This window comes from Clarias gariepinus, chromosome 3 (genome assembly GCF_024256425.1).
Source record: "Clarias gariepinus isolate MV-2021 ecotype Netherlands chromosome 3, CGAR_prim_01v2, whole genome shotgun sequence".
Classification (NCBI taxonomy): domain Eukaryota; kingdom Metazoa; phylum Chordata; class Actinopteri; order Siluriformes; family Clariidae; genus Clarias; species Clarias gariepinus.
In genome coordinates, this window is record NC_071102.1 from 40,886,796 (window position 1) to 40,906,569 (window position 19,774).

The 19,774-nt window shown below is 40.8% G+C and overlaps 1 protein-coding gene across 2 annotated transcripts; it reads left to right on the forward strand.

Annotated features, from left to right (window-relative positions):
- The first annotated feature begins 504 nt into the window (after nucleotides 1–504).
- ccnt2b (cyclin T2b) lies at nucleotides 505–15,714 on the forward strand. Of its 2 annotated transcripts, XM_053492084.1 has the most exons (9): nucleotides 505–684; nucleotides 3,458–3,539; nucleotides 3,668–3,796; nucleotides 4,257–4,317; nucleotides 4,982–5,044; nucleotides 5,156–5,201; nucleotides 9,481–9,644; nucleotides 13,208–13,278; nucleotides 13,410–15,714. In XM_053492084.1, exons 1-9 carry the CDS (start codon nucleotides 527–529, stop codon nucleotides 14,319–14,321), a joined length of 1,686 nt encoding a protein of 561 aa, XP_053348059.1. In that variant the 5' UTR covers nucleotides 505–526; the 3' UTR covers nucleotides 14,322–15,714. The 2 variants fall into 2 exon arrangements, 1 of the variants encoding a protein (XP_053348059.1); XR_008357778.1 differs by lacking the exons at nucleotides 13,208–13,278; nucleotides 13,410–15,714 and having other exon boundaries at nucleotides 5,156–5,522; nucleotides 9,481–9,619.
- The last annotated feature ends 4,060 nt before the right edge of the window (nucleotides 15,715–19,774 follow it).

Here is a 19,774-nt window from a genome sequence, read left to right on the forward strand (position 1 = left end):
TGCATGCACAGTCACAGGGAGCACCGACCGTCATAAGTCAGTGTGCCAAAAGACACCGTCCTGTGTACATCAGGAGCTGTGCAACTGGTGCTATTCTGACCACGTCTGCTATTTCTTAATGGACAGCAAATTAAAACAAACTGAATGTGAAAATTTGACATATTTCGCAATGTCCCACACCACACCATCCCCCTTGAATTTTTTTATTTATTTTTTTTTACAATTGGATCTCTGACTATTCTGTTAGGTTTTAATAATGCATCAGACAGTTCATAACCCAATTCCAATTATTTCAGGTATTCTACATCGTTTTTGGTGCTTGATGCAGGACAATAATCTGAACCTGCTTAATCAAATGGTGACTGTCTTGTCCAGGCTGAGAGTGAGTGTACGTGCATGTCGTGCTGTCCGCACAGCCTGCAGTTCTTATATCCGACCGCTAGGTGGCGGTGAGAATAACTACAGAGAAAAGTTCCAGCTCGGACTATGACGTCAGCGGAAGGAGGCGAGCGGCGTCGGGACGAACATGGCGACGGTGCTGCGCGGCTCCACGAAATGGCTCTTCACCCGGGAACAAATCGAAAATACGCCGTCTCGCCGCTGCGGAATCGAGCCAGACCGGGAGTTATCGTACCGACAGCAAGCCGCCAACCTGATCCAGGACATGGGCCAGCGGCTTAACGTGTATCCTTATAGCGCTAGCTGAAGCCCAGCAGGGCCGGGGTGCCATTACTTAGCGATATTTTCTCCTAATATGTAATTCCTGCAGATCTTAACCCGTGTTTTTATATCCCGAAGTGATCTAAGACGATTCATTGTGTGATATTAATTTCGATTGTGCTGTGTGAGCGATTTAATGTGTCGGATGAACACCGAGTATGATACAAAGGGAGGAAAAGATGTGGGCAAGGTAAGCTATGCTAAGCTAATCTATGCTAGCTCGTGCGACGGCGTATTTTTTCCCCACCCGTATTTCGAGAAACATCTCCCCCACCCCCCTGCTCTGAGGTGACGTGAGGTTCCGAATCTTTTCAGTGTGTCGGTTCATTGTTAAGAGAGGATTATTTGAGATATAACACGCATTAATGTTGTACTGTTTACTATTATTATTATGACTACTCATACAGCAGGGAGTCCTTATTTACGCTGAGGTTAAAAAACGGCGTACTTTCATAGACACACGTAAAATTTACGTATCTGAGTCGATTTACGTAAAAGAGCCAACTCCTGTAAGTGACTCATTACTCAATATGCTTCGCGTGCGTGACGCAAGGCTGTGCCGTTCTCTGATTGGTTTACTGTCGGGGCTAGTCAGAGCTAAAAGCTAACACGATGAATAATTTTTATATAAATACAGTTTGGAATTATAAAATATGATAGTGGGGTTTTATTACATATATTGACATCGTTATATGAGAAGATTGTGTATTTAAATGTAGTTCTAGTAGTTAGCAGACCGTGTGATGGTCGTGTTGGTTAGCTAGTCTATAGGGTTATTAGATAATCTCGCTAGCAACGCAGCTAATTGTTTGTTTGTGAAAGTCTGATTAAATATTGTCAGAAAAATACCGTTTATGGATAGAGTATAAGGATCTACATTTTTGTTTAGGTTTGGCTTGGACGTGTTACACATCTTAAAATTTAAATGTTCAATCCTTTATTTAAAATATTTATAAACGATAGTTAGTGATTAGTCACGTTATTAGGTGTTTGATTATCAGCACTTACGTCATGGTTCACACGGGGCCACGTGATGTTAGACACAAAAAAAAACTAATCTTGTGCTTGTAGTTTTGCTTCGAAACACAAATGTCCCTTTTAAAGGTTTGAAAAATGTAACTTTTTGTATCTTTACAGTCCAGGAATTATTTTTTTAAACCTTAAATAATAAAAAATAATCTAGTACATCTTTAATTGCAGATAATGCCATATAGAAAATAGTCGCTTGTAATATTTAGAAAGGGCTGCACAGTTATTCTAATCACAATTAATTATAAAAATATTATGATCTTGATTTATACGTACAAGTAATTTAATTTCTGAATGTCGGCGATTAGCTCACGTGTATTTCCCTGCATTCAGATCATGCTCATACACGTGGATATGTATCCATCAGTAACTCACACTAGTGATGCAGGGGGGAAATAGATTCATCTACAGGGTGTCCCAAAGAATTTGACATAATTTTAAATATGAATGTCGACGTCCTAGGCAAAAAAGATTTTTCAAAATTTCAACACCATATTTAAATGGATATAGATTTTATAACCGATTTCACACAGCTTTACAAATGTTTAATATGCACACTGCCTGTGACATAACTCCCATCAAGTCGTTCAGCCAGCTCCTGCAAAACATGCTGTAGTTTATCTTGCGTAACAGTCTTCAGAGTCTCAGTGATTCCCTGCTTGAGTTTCTCTAGGCTTGTAGGAAGAGGGGGATAAAGAGCAGCTCTTTCATGTAGACCCATGGAAAAAAAATCAGCCGGTGTCAAGTCAGGGGAACATGGTGGCCATTTCAGCAGCACATTGTCATTATTACTGAAAGAAAAAGTAAAACATGACAAAAAAAAGATGTAAAACATTACACTTAGTTAAAATTTGCTAGTTATTTAATAGCAAGAATTGGCTATGTTGTTAGACTATGAAATGGTGTAAAATTATTTGGACACCAAAAACCTTATAATTGCGATGGACCATTTGATCGGCCAGTGACAATAATTTGGCTTGTTTTCATTTAGAACAACCATGAACAATATAAATAATTATAGACATTTCTGTACCGAAACAGAAAATACGGAAACGTGTTTATAAAACCCCTAACAACAAATTCTATTTTGTGTAAACTATGTATTTCATTACAAAACTACCTAACGCACTCCGTGCAATTTACCGTATGCTGATAAAAATAATAATGATAGTAACTCGTACATGCGATCATGATGTACTGTAGTTGTTATCCAGAAATTTTCGTCTGAAAATTTGAAAATCGTGTGAGAAATCTCAATTCCCATGGAGAGAAGTCGAGAGTCATATTTTAGCTAGAACAGTGCAGCCCTACAGTTAGTACGAAGGGCATTTCTCTACAAGTTGGAGACAAGCTATGCGTCTATTCTACGGATCAGGCGTTCTACTCGCTGAATGTTTACAGGAACGACTGCAGCGGGCTCCGAGCCACCTCGCCCCTGATCGTCATTCACTGCCTTCTTTAAAATCTTTGAACCGTTCAGATGTTCTACAGCGGCTCATCATTGTACTGTGCTTTGAACCGTTCAGATGTTCTACAGAGTCTCATCATTGTACTGTGCTTAAAAGTCTTTTATGCCTTCATTCAACAGAAATTTTATAATAAGTCTTGGTTTGACTTGAACACTTTTTGTAAATAGCTGAATTTAACATGTTGTACTCTATTGGTGTTACGGTGGTTTGATTATTTTCCTAAGTGTAATCACGTTCAGCTCCCAGCTTACAATCAACACTGCCATTGTCTATATGCACCGCTTTTATATGCTGAACTCCTTCACAAAGTTCCATCGAAACGTGAGTACCCTGTTTATCTTTCTCTGATCGTTATGATTTAATGCTGAAGTGTCATTTTACTGTCTTGCATTCATGAGTCAGGAATTGATCCTGGTGTGTGCTAACAAGCTGTTTCCTGTTTCTCGTAGATTATCTCTCCCACCACTCTGTTTTTAGCTGCTAAAGTGGAAGAGCAACCCCGGAAACTTGAACACGTCATTAAAGTGGCACACGCCTGTCTTAATCCGCAGGAACCTCCACTGGACACCAATAGCAATGTGAGTGTGCAGAGTCAGCAGTAGAAGAATACAAACACACAGGCGAAGTGGAAGTGACGAGATTTCATAAAGATCTGTTCTGTAATGAGTCGCGGCCACAACAGAGCTGATGTAGCGATTGATTAAATCCCCATTAACACGACCTTTGAATACGCCGTTATGAAACGTGTGTCCTGCTTGGTCGTTGAACTTTCAGGGACTTTTTTTCCCCTTTATGCCTTTCGGTACAAGCTGAGTCACTCAGGGTTCACGTGGCACACGACTCAGCAATATCGTAACAGTAACAGGGTGTAACCAGGGTTTTATTGCGTACCTACTAGTTAGTAGACTTCTTATACACAGCACTGGTGATGCAATGAGAAGCAGGTCTGTGCTTAATAGTCGATTATCGACTGTCCATGTGACTTTTATATCTCTGGTTGTGTAAGGTTATAATTGTCCGTCATCTGTCTTTTCACAGACATACCTCCAACAAGCACAAGAACTGGTGCTTCTAGAAACTATAGTGCTGCAAACACTCGGTAAGTCTACAGAGAAGCACAAAAGTGTGTGCGCTAAATGTTAGTGCTGCATGGCTTCCATACCTGACAGTGTTAACTATTAGTCAATGAACAAGCCGTTATGTCTTTAACATGTTAATTCAACTCGCAGAATGCAGTGACTCTCCAGTTGGTCCGTTCACATAAAATTCAATTCAGGTTAATCCGATGTTCCATGCGTACGCTCATGTAAACGCTTATTTTCCAAACTCCGTCTACTTTTAGTTATAATCTTTTATATTATTTTAAACAATTAAACCCAAATCCCAGGACTCCCCAAAAGTGTGTTAATGCGCAAAAAAAAAAAAAAAACTCAGATAATACAGTTTCTGTATCTCAAAACGGCCCTTCTGAACAGGATGTTTCCATGTTTTTGTAAATAAGCTATAAATTGTAAATGTGACAAATAAAAGTTTAACTAATCACTAACTAAGGGAGATCTTCTTATCCGAGGTTACAGTAGGAGGAAATTTAATTGACTTGTGTAAAATTTTTCTCTCCTAGTAATTTGTTTGGGTACATACACTGGAGACCCATCTGAATGTCTATAAAATGTCTACAAAGACTTGTTTGTGCTGGATGTAATCTTTCTCATGTTTGCTTTGTCTCTATGATGACTCCAATAATGTATTTTGTTTTCTTTCAGGCTTTGAGATTACTATAGATCATCCACACACAGATGTGGTGAGATGTTCCCAGCTAGTACGAGGTAAAATCTTCCAGCTTTAATCGAAACAAGTCTACTCCAGACATAATTTCTGACTAAAACAGTGCACTACCGTTCCTCTAATGTGTCTTTCTGTCTTGTCTGCCCACACAGCGAGCAAGGACTTGGCCCAGACCTCCTATTTCATGGCTACCAACAGGTTGTTACCCTGACCGTATTTGTTGCACTTCCATGGCACCCTATAGCTTCCCGTTCTGCCCGCTTCTCCTCCCCGTAGCCGACGCCCTTTCTCGCGCTACGGCATGGGGCGGCACGCCTGTGGGCTGTCCCCCAAAGCTCGGCGCGGTGCGGTGTACTGTACAAGGGCTTAGTGTCGGCACGGGAGGCTGAACGGCTCAGTGCGAGGTGTAGAGGTGCCCGTGACTATTGCTTGATTCAGAGTGCAGTAGGTCTAATGACTCAATTGGTAGCCTGAATATCAGCTCAGGGTTGCAAAGGGGTAAACTTAGAGGCCGTGCCGGTAAGTACATCAACTCGCAGTTCTTTATATTCTTGTCAAAATAAAAACTTTTACTGCTTAAAAAAAAATAAAACGAACTTCGTCTTTGTTAATCAAAAATAATTTAGGAAGGTTTTGCAGCGTAAATTAAAATATACAATAATGTTGTAATTTTTTTATTTGATGTAATCGGAGTTTTAAAACATTGATCAGGCTGATGATGACTTTTTTTTTTAAATATATATAGTAGTCTCTCTTGATTGTTTTAATGAATTCCTACTTGATTTCTCTTTTCAGTGAGAATTAAAAAAGCCTACCTCACCAAATAGGTTTGGTTTAAGGATACACAAAAAGTGCTTTTATTTTGTGCTTTTATTAAGTAACATAATTTTTCTAGTATATCAGAGAACACGGTAAGGTTTCTGGCAAAAACATATTGATTAATATTGAGGTGCTCTAGATAATCAGGAAATAGCCATGGGTTAAATGATCCTGGTGAAAAGAATTTTTATCATCATTATTATTATTATTTTATTTGTTGGTAAGTAGTGTCAAAGTTGACTTTTATACTTTTGAACACGTAGTATTTTGCTACGTGAAAAATAAAAGTCAATGACCAGTGTAATAATTTCTGCTGTGGACTCACTGGTTTCAGTACCCAATATATACATTAATGTAAGGAAGGAAATCCAAGTGATGTTCAAGTCAAACCGGGACAATTGGAATCTGGATTGTGTAGAATAACAACACAGTTATGAGACTGCCCTAAAATCTCCCTTTATTTCTCTATATAACCCCCCTGCTACAATAATGCACACATCAGTGTTCCACTAGTGCTTGAACACCATCAAGGTAGAACGTTTTCATGATCGGACTGCCTGCTTCACGTCTGCAACACCAGCCTTCCAGGAACTCCTTTAATGGTCCAAACATGTGGAAATGGCTTGGTGGAGTGAGGTCAGGACTGTACTGTACAGGGGATGTGGTGATAAACTCCCAGCCGAGTTCTTGTGATGTGCAAGTGGTGTTGGTGAATGACTGTGTGCACAGTTTGTTTTTTAAGGGACAGACGTGGCACTCACTGAATGTTCACAGGAACGACCGCAGTGGACGCTGAGCCACCTCGGCCGGGATCACCATTCATGAACATACAGCCGCCTTTGCACCGTTTAAGTGTTTTACTGCGGCTAAGAGGCTCAACAAAGTACCGTGCTTGAAGGCTTTTATCAGAAATTTCATCACGAGTCCCGGTTTGCCCTGAACGCCCCGCGTATACAGGAGTCAGATTTTGGCAGGGGAACAACAGTCTTTAAATATTCTAAATTGCATAAAATTACTGACGAGTTTGCTATCCCAAATTCTTCCTTCACGTCATTTTAAGGGTCAGATAACCTTTGTGGACGAAATCTTGCTTCTGTAGAGAAAAATACCATCAGCACGTTTCCCTTTCTTGTACCAGGAATACTTTTATTTTACCGTATAATCGGCTGCTCAGTCTAGTGATGCTCTGTGTGTCTCATGCATGTTGACGCGTAGACCCCAATTCTTCTCTAACTGCCGTTGCCATGACTTTTATTTATTTATTTTTTATAACTGTAGAATAACCCGGTTTCATTTAACGGATCAGTGGATTTTAATAGATGTTGTTATATAAGTAGTGGAAACACAACAGCATTTAATAAAACAAACCATACACCACACTGCATAAAGTGAGTGAGTAACTACAGTACATACAAAGGCAGCTCTATGGATATATGGATGACTATTATTACGAGCTATTGCTAATTAAATTAAAAACTGATTCTACACTGGGAGTTGCTGCCCACTGAATTTAATTGACTTCATGAATACTCCAGTGAAGTGGTTGAGCTTTTTTTTTTTTTTTTTTTTTTTAATAATGCTGCACAGCAGGAGCAGAAGAAAGTTGCTTTTATGTACAAGTGTGCTTTATAATGTTTACACTTCATTATTATTCATTTAATATACTCTCTGTTAATTATTAACTTGCAGCTCATTGCATGTCAGATACCCCCACGCTAATGTCTTGGCCAGTTACCACCTGCTGGCTTTCCCCGATCATGTAACACGTAACAGCCAGACAGGAAGGCTCGACAACTTTGCTGTCCTGATCTCCTGAACTCTCACTGATTTTGAACCACTTCAGGTTATCTCTAGCAGTTTGAGTAGGATGGTTGTCCTTAAATAAAAGTGCCACCCAGTCCCAGAAACTTCCTCTAGGAAAGGACACTCTATATTTGGCTCTGTATATATACACTACCGTTCAAAAGTTTGGGGTCACTTTCTAACTCCATGATGGTTCCTGATTTTTATTTCTTTCTACATTGTAAAGGAATGCTGAAGGCATCCAAAAAATGCATTAATCTCCTTTGAACAGTTAATGGTGAGATGTTTTTGCTACTTCTGCTTTGTAAAGACTTCATAACGCCTCTAATCTGAGGTGCTGTTAATTGATTATTTTTCAGGCTGATAACTCTAAATGAACCTCTCGTCTGCGGCAGAGGTAGGTTTTGGTCACGGCCTTCATGAGAGCCAGTTTCATTACGGTGCTTGACGGATTTTGCAAATGCACTTGACACAATACTGTTCTGGCAAGAACTATTACAGAAAGGCTGACCTCTGTGTCTTAAAATAACAACTAACTGTTGTTTTTCTTGTTACGTAATTACTTAATTCCATATGTGTTATTTTATAGTTTTGAAATCCCCAGTATTGTTGTAGAATGTAGAAAATAAATCACTAAACAAAAAAAAAAGAAATTTGCAAGTGTTCTAATACTTTTGAACGGTAGTGTATATCTTGACCAGCTTCCCAGTCCCTACTGGTAAAAAGCATCCTTGTAGCGTGATGGCTCGACCACCATGTTCCTTATTCTTATTTATTTCCGCATTCCCCTCGGTCTCTCCGGTCTGGTGATTAACCAGTCACATGACACCTTAATTGACTAAATTCAGCATTGTGATTTCTGATAGTAACTGCATGTATCAGAGTGAATTCTAACAGGTTTCACATCAATGGGATGAATACTAATTCAATCCCAGTTTTAATTTTTTAATTGTAAGTAATTTTAACAAACAGTGTCCCTTGCTTCCAGTCAATTTATTGTGCTGCTAATACCTTTCTCTCACCTACGCGGTTTTGCGCGGGTCTGTAAGTACGTTTCATCATGATTCACCGCGGGTTTTGGTGTCAGGCGGGCACTCGTGGCGTTAGGGACTATAAGGCGCTGCATCTCACCATGAGTCAAACCACATGGGTGAGAGAGGGGTCCTGAAGCGGCCCCAGATCAGATAGATTTGGAACGTTGGATGCATGTGCGTCCTTTATCACTCTGACACGCCCATCTGGAATCTGGACTCGTCAGATCTCATAAGTCTAATCTTTATTTAAGTCTCACCCATTTAAGCTTTTCTTTCCTGATTAGCCTCACTGCTAACAAGTGACCACACAGCTGTTTAGGTCCAAGCCTGAGAGTTTTTATCACAATAAATCCTATCACTATTAAACATATTTTTTTTAACCAAATGAAATGTTCAAGTCATGGTCTATCATAGTCTTTTAAAAAATAATAATAATAATTCTGACCACGTTTCTTGCGCAAAGTCAGCGGTCAGCGCTATTCTTCTAGGTTTTAACAATGCGCTGGCCGGTTCTTATCTCGGTTTTAATTGTAATGTGTAATGCCTCAAGTTTCCCATACAGTAGTTTTGTATTATGTAGATCATCCTATGCAGCAGTTACTCGTGTATCTACAAAAACCCTGGAGCTCATGTGGGTTCATTCACTGTGGTCTCACACACTCTGACTCTAGCGAGATCCTCATCAGTCTCAGAAACACAACTTTTGAACGAATAACGTTTATCGTCACAAATATTGCTTACCTCATTTTAACATTAATGACAAAAGGCCCACAATAAGCAAATCTTGCCTTTTTTTTTCTTTTTTTTTGTGTGTCCTGCAGTTTGCACCTGACCACCTTCTGCCTGCAGTACAGACCCACAGTGGTGGCGTGTGTGTGCATTCATCTCACCTGCAAGTGGTCCAAATGGAAGATTCCCATCTCGTCGGACGGTAAACACTGGTGGGAGTATTTGGATCCCACAGTCACTCTGCAGCTGCTAGACCGTGAGTACTCTTCACTTTAAAACACATCTGTTTATCTGTGTGAGATTAACACTAAGCATACAGTGTATATCCTTCCACGCACAATGCTGTAGCGTCTGCCAGTGTGTGAATAGTTTTGATCTACCTGTAGGATCATAGAGGAACAGCAGTTTTCAATTTAAAAGGTGAAACTCATTAGATTTATTACACACAGACTGATATTTCAAGTGTTTATTTTTTTATTTATTTAGATGATTATGGCTTACAGCTAATGGAAACCCAAAATTAACTATCTCTGAAAGTTAATGTAAAGAAAAATTAAAAAGGTGAGTATTGGAGACTTAATGTTGTCATTAGCTAATTAACTCAAAACACCTGGAAAGGTTTCCTCAACCTTTAAATGGTCTCTCAATCTGATTCAGTAGAATTTAGTAAAAGAATTTGAGGGAGATTTAACATGAGTAGACTGCAGCTGGAGTCAGTGCTTCAAAAGCCCCCACGCATAGATGTGCCCGGGACATGGGCTGCAACTATCAGATTCATTGTGTTGTCACTCTTGAACCACAGACAACGTCAGGGGGCGTCTTACCTTGGTCTAAGGACAAAAACGACTGGACAGCTGCTCAGTGGGCCAAAGTCCACTTTTCAGTAAATCAGGGTCCCAGAGTCTGGAGGAAGAGAGGAGAGGCACAGAACCCAAGCTGCTTGAAGTCCAGTGTAAAGTTTATACAGTCAGTGGTGGTTTGGGGAGTGATGTCATCTGCTGGTGTTGGTCCACTGTGTTTTATCAGGTCCAAAGTCAGCATAGCCGTCTACCAGGAGGTTTTAGAGCACTTTATGCTTCCTTTCCTCTTCTGACCAGCTTTATGAAGACGCTGATTAAATTTTCCAGCAGGACTTAGCACCTGCCCACACTGCCAAAAGTACTAAAACCTGGTTTAAAGACCCTGTGCGTGATTGGACAGAAAACTTGCCCGACCTAAACCCCATAGAGAATCCGTTGTGAGGAAGACGACGCGAGACATCAGACCCAACAACACAGAAGAGCTGAAGGCGGCTATCGGAGCAACAAGGGCTTCCAGAACACTTCAGCAGTGGCACAGACTGATCGCCTCCCTGCCACGCCGCATTGCTGCAGTAATTCATGCAAATGGAGCTCAGACCAAGTATTAATGTGCTTTACATGTTTATATTTTTCAGTGGTCCAACATTTCTGTGTTAAAAACCTTTTTATTTATTTTTTTTTTTATTGGTCTTTAGTAATATTCAAATTTTTTGAGATTCAGAATTTGCAATTTTTTTAGCCATAATCATGAAAACTAAAAACAGGCTGTGTGTAATAAAGCTATATAATATGAGCTTCACATTTTTTCAATGAAATAAATCAACTTTTCAATGATATTCTATTTTATTATTATTTAGAGATGCATATTGTTTGTATCTTTCCACACACACAGTGCTGTGGTGTCTGCCATTGTGTGAATAGTTTTGACTGCTCCACCTGTAGGATCATGGAGGAACTGCAGCATGATGCATCAAATGAAAATGTATATTATGTAAAATTAGGTGGGAAAAAAATAGATTTCTCTGTCAGTGTGGTGATTTGTCACACGAAAAGAATCCTGATCTGTCACTGAAAGGAAACGGCTTGTGGTAGGTTCTAAAATCAGTGGGCACCAGAAACGCACCACAATACGTGATGGAAATACTCTGGTCTAGATGTCACAATTTGTCTCTTGTCAATGTGACTCAGCTCTTAGATTTGCCTGTTTTTATATCAACTATGAGAAGTGACGGTTCATTTTATGACTAATGTATCCCCCACCTCCCATGACAGTTGCCTTCATAACGAGGTAATCAATGTTATTCATTTCACCTGTCCAGTGCTTATAACATGAGATCTAATCGGAGTCTGCCTTAGTGTCTGTTTTGTGTTTAAATGGATATAAGCAGCTCCAGTTAAGTAAGCCACTGGTCTGCTATTAATGTCTGTCTGTCTAGAATACCATAATTGATGAACGAGGAAAACGAAAGGGAACAAAGAGTAGAAGAGGTGACTGTTCAAATATTAGTAAAAGTGAGGTGAGAAGGGCGTTGAAGAGGATGAGTGGAAAGGCTGTTGGTCCTGATGACATACCTGTGGAGGTATGGAAGTACTTAGGAGAGGTGGCAGTAGAGTTTAACAAGTTTGTTTAACAAGATCTTGGAGAGTGAGAGGATTCCAGAAGAATGGAGAAGTGCATTGGTGCCGATTTTTAAGAACATGGGGATGTGCAGAGCTGTGGCAATTACAGAGGCATAAAGCTGATGAGCCATACAATGAAGCCATACAATGGGAAAGAGTAGTGGAAGCTAGATTAAGGGCAAAGGTGAGCATTTGTGAGCAGCGATATGGTTTCATGCCTAGAAAGAGTACATCAGATCCGGTATTTGCTTTGAGGATGCAGGTGGAGAGGTACAGAGAAGGTAATAGAGTTGCATTGTGTCTTTGTAGATTTAGCGAAGGCGTATGACAGGGTGCCGAGAGAGGAGCTGTGGTTTTGTATGAGGAAGTCTGAAGTGGCAGAGAAGTATGTTAGAGTGGTGCAGGACATGTATGAGAGCTCTAAGACCGTGGTGAGATGTGCTGTAGGTGTGACAGAAGAGTTCAAATTGGAGGTGGGTCTGCATCAAGGATCGGCTCTAAGCCCCTTTTTGTTTGCTCTGGTGATGGACAGGATGACAGATGAGGTTAGACAGGAGTCTCCATGGACTATAATGTTTGCAGATGGCATTGTGCTTTGTAGCAAGAGCACGTAACAGGTGGAAGAAAATTTGGAGGTATGCTTTGGAAAGCAGAGGAATGAAGGTTAGACGCAGTAAGACGGAATACATGTGTGTGAATGAGAGGAACGGTGAGGATACAGGGAGCAGAGGTAAAGAAGGTGCAGGATTTTAAGTACTTAGGGTCAAGGGTCCAGAGCAATGGAGAGTGTGGAAAGGAGGTGAAGAGGCGGGTACAGGCAGGTTGGAATGGGTGGAGAAAAGTTTCAGGTGTGTTGTGTGATAAAAAAAAAAGTATCGGCGAGAATTAAAGGAAAGGTGTACAAGACAGTGGTGAGATCAGCGATGCTCTACGGCTTAGAGACAGTGGCACTGAATAAAAGACAGGAGGCAGAGTTGGAGGTAGCAGAGCTGAAGATGTTGAGGTTCTCTTTGGGAGTGACAAGGATGGATAGGATCAAGAATGAGTTCATCAGAGGGACAACCCATGTTAGATGTTTTGGAGATAAAGTCAGAGAGGCCAGATTGAGGTGGTTTGGACATGTTCAGAGGAGAGATGGTGAATATATCGGTAGAAGGATGCTGAGGTTGGAACTGCCAGGCAGGAGGTCTAGAGGAAGACCAAAGAGGAGATTTATGGATGCAGTGAGAGAGGACATAAAGTTAGTTGGTGTGAAAGAAGAGGATGCAGAGGATAGGGTTAGATGGAGGCAGACGATTGGCTGTGGCGACCCCTGAAAGGGAACAGCCGAAAGACGAAGTCGTTGTCTAGAATACAGTAGACTTATCATACTCAATCTGAAAATTTCCTCTGTTTCCAGAGTTAACGCATGAGTTCCTTCAGATTTTGGAGAAGACGCCCAGCAGGTTGAAAAGGATCAGAAACTGGCGGGTATGTGAGCAGCTTACAGCTTATTTAGATTTTAAAACCTTTTAAATATTCTCTCATTTAGAGTTTGTAGCTTAAGCTTGAAAAAGTTGACACTTTTTTCCCCCCTCCTTCTGTGCTTTCACTTTTTCTAGGCCACTCAAGCCGCCAAAAGGTCCAAAACAGAGAGCCAGTCAGTGGGGAGCTCCTTCCAGACTCCCCCAGCCCAGGACACGTTGCTGGTTGACCATAAGACTGATTTGATGGGCTTATACCCAGATCCCTCCGCTTTGTTCCCGTTAGACACAGTCAACGGCTTGGCCAACCCGAGCTCCTCGTACGTCCAAGCCGACGCCCACGCGAGCTTACAGGCCGTACCAATAAGCAGCAAGACGCAACACACGGCCACCAATAAACTCAGTCTGGAAAAATACAGGGAGAAGCAGGCGGCCGAGCAGCTGCAGCGCCGCAAACACAGTCACCTGCTGCCTGAAACCGCCACCCTGGCTTCGTCCTCGTCTTTATCTGCAGTGCTGATGTCATCGGCATCTGCGTCGTCGTCGTCATCCTCTTCCTCTATGGCGCGGGTCAAATACGCTCAGCCCGGACAGGAGCGTGAGATGAAGAGCGGCTCGCTGAAACGGCGTCACCCCTCGTCTTCATCTTCCTCCACAGAAAACGGCTCAGCGAGTCAGGAGGAGCTGAAGATGAAGATCAAGATGTCGGAGAGCGGCAGTAAGAGCAGGCACAGCCCTCGCTCGGGCCGGGAGAAACACAGAGCTTCGAAACACGACACGTCACACTCGCACACACACTCTCACACGCACGCTCATGCACACGGCAGCCACTACAAAGCGCATCGCTCGTCCAAGAGCCACACCCCTTCCGTCCCCGCCGCCATGCCCCCTCCCAGCCACGCCCAACTGGGGAAGATCGACAGAAGGCCAGGGGAGGGGCCGAGCGCAGAGAGCGCGGCTCCTCTGCTGCTCAACGGCCAACACATGGACTACGCAGACACGTTCAACATGCTCGACTCGCTGCTCAATGCACAGAACATGAACTACTAAAGTGCACGCAATCAGATTATTAAAAACTGCAACATAAAAAAAGAAATTTTTTAAAATAACTTTTATGTTAGGGTCACATGGTCCGTAACTTTCATATTCACCTCTTAATTTAACCATGTTGCTTCACTGAAGAAAAAAAGAAAAAAAAAGAGGATAAAAGGTAATAGTTGTTGTATGTCAAAAAAAAAGTGTATTAAGTTTTAAAGCTTACGATGTGAAAAGCAGCCTGTGAAATACTGTAATGTTTTTATCTCGGCTGTAGTAATGGAAGGACAATGCATTGATCACATGACTAAAGGAGAGATGTAACATGTCTGTGTTTTACTATATACTTGATTTTATTTTATTTTTTATCATACCGATGAATTTTTGACAAGACGTTGACTGTTCGTGGGAGGCGCAGATAACCGTTTTCTCATCTCTTCCCCCTCCCTGTTTTTTTTTCTTTTTTCTTTTGTTTGTTTTTTAAATGCCATGTCTGTAATTCTCCCAATGCTCAGGTTTGGAGACGCTATAGTGTCTGTAACATGACATCTAGGAACCTACGGATGTGGGATTGTTAAAAGAAGTTCTAGCTACAGTAAACACCTAGTATCTCAAATATTCTGTTTTTTACCTCTAGCGATGGGATGATGGCGTTCGTCCACTTCATTCCGTCGTGTCAACGTTGTATTTTAAAAGGCTTTGCTTTGGCTTGTCGGCTGGTCGTTCCCCTTGCCCTCCTACCTCATTAGCCCTTTAAACGGAGTCGAAGTCTGAAAGCCGTTCAGATAAATAAATCGATTTGTACACTTCTCTGTAAAAATCACCCTCCCACTCGTAATCTCATTTATTCATTTATAAACGAGGGTCGAAGGTGGTCAGCTCGTCCTAAACCTCCTTTTCAGCAGAGTCAGTTTAACAAATTTGATTAATTTCCCAAGGCGGGGCTTAATCTCATCGTTCTTTATCGCTTCCTCAGACGGATAGCCAAGACAGATATGCGTGTCCTGATTTGTCTAAACCGTCCCAGTATAAAAGGAAACCGGGATGCATTAGTGTTACATGGGATATATAAAGATTAAGAACTGAAGTTTCGCTTTACTTTTAATACTGCCATACAGGATCTGTATGATGTTTTCGTTTAAAAAAAAAAAAAAGAAGGCAAAAAAGAAAAGAAAAAGCTAATCCTTAGACTCCTGAAGGGTCCAGTAGATCAGTGCCTCAGTGTAACACCTCCATTTTGAGATCTTGATGAGAAATTAGGGGCTGTTTTTTTTTTTTTCTTCATACTTCGCTGTGAAGTGCTTTTGTGTTCTCTTTAGGATGCCACAGTTGTCTGTAAAAGCCTGGAATGTGAGACAAAATCTGGTGATGTTGGATGATTCTAATAAAACCACCCTGAGAAACAAAATGTCAGTTGTTGGGGTTTTATTTAGTTATTCCATTGTATTTCACCCTGGTGTCGTATTCATTTTTTGTAGTTAAAAGAACATAGTATTTAGGACATTTTGATTCTGATTAGACTTGAATATGTTCGGAACTCCTATTTTTAAGGAAACAGTATGGAATTTATTAGGTCTCTGGTCTGAGTGAGATCCTGTCAACCTGTCTTTTCCACCACTAGGTGGTGATGTTGAGTTGTGTAAGCGCAGCAGCAGCTGCTGAGCTTATTGAAGGCTGAGGGGACACTTGAAAAACTCAGCGAAACCATCCGAGGCTCTTGGTTCCCCAAGAGGCTGAGCGCTGATTTATGGAGATTGTCACTGCGCTGTACTCGGAACACAGCGGCCGAGGCCCCTCGAACGAGCAGGTGTGCGCTCGCGTACACAAACTCAGCAAACGGATGAGGCAGATGCTCCACTTTCCTTGGCGCTAACCTAAAAAAAAAACTGATCGTACGTCTTCTACTTTGGTATCACCCAACGTGTTCCAGTTCTGTTGTCCGTCTTCTGGCAGCCAGAGGAAGCAGTGATGTAATGCTTCGGAACTGATCCTGCATAAGCCGGCTTTTTAATTTTGGTTCGTGTTAACAGGAGTAACGCTGGCCAGATGTATAACACCGGGGTGTGTTCTTAATACTGTGACTGGTCCTACACTACAGTTTATTGCATCTGCAAAATGGAGTCTTGTGTCATTTGGGAGAGCTCGATTGGTCATCTCTGGCTATAAAACTGCTGACGACTGAATGAATGAATTCGACTGTTGTTGCAAGGCTCATATGTGCTGGCGCAGATTCTGCCTGGTGCTTGTGTGTTAGCGTGAACAAATGACTGAAGCTAGGACAGTAAAATATTAGACCTCTCATACCCAAAGCACTTATTGTTAAGGAAACTCACTGATCAAGAGTTTGATGTTCTGTATTTAACAGACCATGAATTAAAATGAATGACGATGTAGCATTAAATGAAGTCAGTCCTCCTGGATATAGATACATACATTAGCCTCAGGTAACTGGTAGTGGAGGAGGCGTCGCAGTTATTTATAATGATCTGACCACCGCACAAAAACACAGACAATCGTGATGCGTTTGAAGTTATACTGACATAACAAGCGTAGTCACAAAATAATAAGTCTGCCCAGTCGATTCTGCTAATTGTTTTTTACAGACCCCCAGGGCCGTACTCTTTCTGAATTAGCAGATTTCCTCTCAAACCTGGTCGTATCTGTAGACAAAGCGGTAATTGCTGGAGTCCAGCAGATCCTCTGAAAAAAAAAAAAAAAAGCATTTATGTCCAATCTGGAGTCAGCAGCAATAAATCAGTGTAACCTTCAGATTAAATATACAAATTATAGTGACAATTCTACAGTCTGAAGTTATCTCGCTACGACATTAAACATACATTCCAATCAACTACTGCACAGAGCTTTATCAGTAATCTCCCAGAGTTATCAACTATGATTGGGTCCCCGTCTGGCCGCACAGAACTCGATTTAGAGCCAACATTCCGTTTTACTGGAACGTAAATGGCGTCAATCTAAATTGATATGGAGATTGTAGATTGTTATTTAATACTGTAGCAAAATGAAACCAGGAATAAGACCACCACAGAAACCACACATCAATAACCTGCAGTAGTGAGGACAACAAGAGACTGAATTAGTTACACTAATGTCTTCGGCAAATTCATCAGCTAGTGTATTAGATCTTGTACCTACATGCTTTCTTAAACAAATAATACCAAAAATTACAGAACCCCTAAAACACCTTAACCTAGCAGTTATTAAACCATAATTAAGAAACCTGGATTTGATCCCTGTCAGCTGTCCAAATATAGGCCAATTTTGAACCTCCACTTTACCTCCAAGATTCTAAAAAAGGGTTGTAGCATAGTGGCTACACTCATATCCACATAGGAATAATAGATAAATTGTATCAGTCAGGTTTAAGACCTCATCATAGCACAGAAACAGCGCTGGCTAAAGTAGAAAATAACCTCCTATTGGCCGCTGATCAGGGTCGTGTCTCCCTGCTTGTGTTAATGGAGCTTTTGACACCACTGATCATACTTTTCTCCTCGATAGTTTAGAAAATGTTGTAGGAATAACCCTGTCCTGGCTCAGGTCTTCTTTGACTGATCATGACCAGTTTGTAGATGCAAACAGTGACTGTTCTATGTGTACTAATGCGAAGTTTGGTGTTCCAGAGGGTTCGGTTGTAGGCCCACTGCTATTTTCTTTCTAAATGCTTCCTCTGGCCAACATTAATCGTAAGCATGCTATTAGCTTCCATTTTTATGCTTATGACACAGTTATATGACTCAGCAAAGCCAGATGAGAAAAAAAAAGTTGAGGAATGCGTGAAGGACACTAGACACTGGATATATAAGACTACTAACTTCCTTCTGCTTAATCCTGGCAAGACAGAAGTACTGGTACTAGGACCACATGCAGCTAAAAGTAAGCTCACACAGTAACTCTTCTTCATTTGCATTAGTAAAGGACCTTGGTGTGACAGTAGATTCCGATATTTGATTTGAAGCTCATGTAGATTATATCACCAGGATAGCATCCTATCATCTCAGAAATATTGCCAAAATAAAAAAAATTTTGTTAGTGCATACTACACGATGCAGAAAAATTAGTTTTTGTTACCTCTAGGTTGGATTATTGTAACGCCTTACTGTCTGGATGTTCAACTATGATCACCCCTATCTTATCCACACTGCATTGGCTCCCAGTGAAATGTTGTATTGATTTATTCCGATCAAAAGATAAAGGCTGTTTGTCAGTACCTTGTATTATAAGACTATAGCAGGGGCCAGAGCTTTTTCTTACAAATCCCCAAAGTTATGGAATAGCCTTCCAAGGTTTAAATCTAGGCTAAAAACATATATATATATATATATATATATATATATATATATATATATATATATATTTAGCCAAGCATATTTGTGAAAAGATTCGCCCTAGGAGCAGATCTGGGACTCATGGACGTAGAGTATTATGGTGAAGTGGTATGTTTGGATGCTGCCTTCCCCACTCTCACTGATCACTCAGATTTGTTGACAGTGGAGTGACTGGGTTTCTTCTGGCTCTGTCTTTTAGTTATGCTGTCAAAGTTAGTGCTGCTGGGTCTCTGCACTGAATATTTATTTACCTTGTACATTGTGTGACTGTGATTACATTTGTTTCCTTTAAACATTACATACTGCCATCCTGCCAGTGATCAGTGATCTGACCTCCGGACCTGTCTGACTTATCCTGATGCCCCGCTTCTGATTGGCGATCTCGTGTGATCTGCTTGGAATGCGTGGGGTGATGCACTGTTTTGTCATTTTACCATGAAGACGGTCCTGGACTTAGCTGGTCAGCTGTTCTCTGATGACTTGTGACTTCAGTTACAATAGTTAATAGTTCAGGACTGAAATTCCAATAACAAACTGGACTTCATATTAACTTAGTCTCCTCTCCTCTTATTGAACTTCCAAATAGCTTGAATTAACAAAACAGCTTTACAGAGTAAAAGTAGCAGATACATCTCGATATCCAGTGTTCAAAAGAAAATTCTTGCATATTTTGGACGCCTTCAGCATTGTTTTACAGTATGGAAATAAATAAAAATCACGAAAAATGATGGAGTTAGAAAGTGATCCCAAACTTTTAAGTGATAGTGTATTTTCTCACGCTTTTCAATTTCTATATTTGTTTTGATTCTGTAAAGCCGCTTTGCAACAATAACCTTTGTTAAAAAGCTCTATATAAATAAATCCACATTTAATTGAAATGAAAAAGCCAGCTTTTTTTCTATTCAGCCAAAGATCTGAGACAGGTTCAGCAGATTTGTTCAAGCACACAGATGCCAGATCAAGGTCAATGAGACTTGCGTCCTTGTAAGTAAGGAATAAAACACCTGGAGTACGCCCATCATCTGAATTTCAGTTGTCACTACTGTCAGTTGTCTTACACACAAAAAAATCAATACCATCTGGACAACTGGACTTTAATTCAATAGCACGAAGGAGCTAATT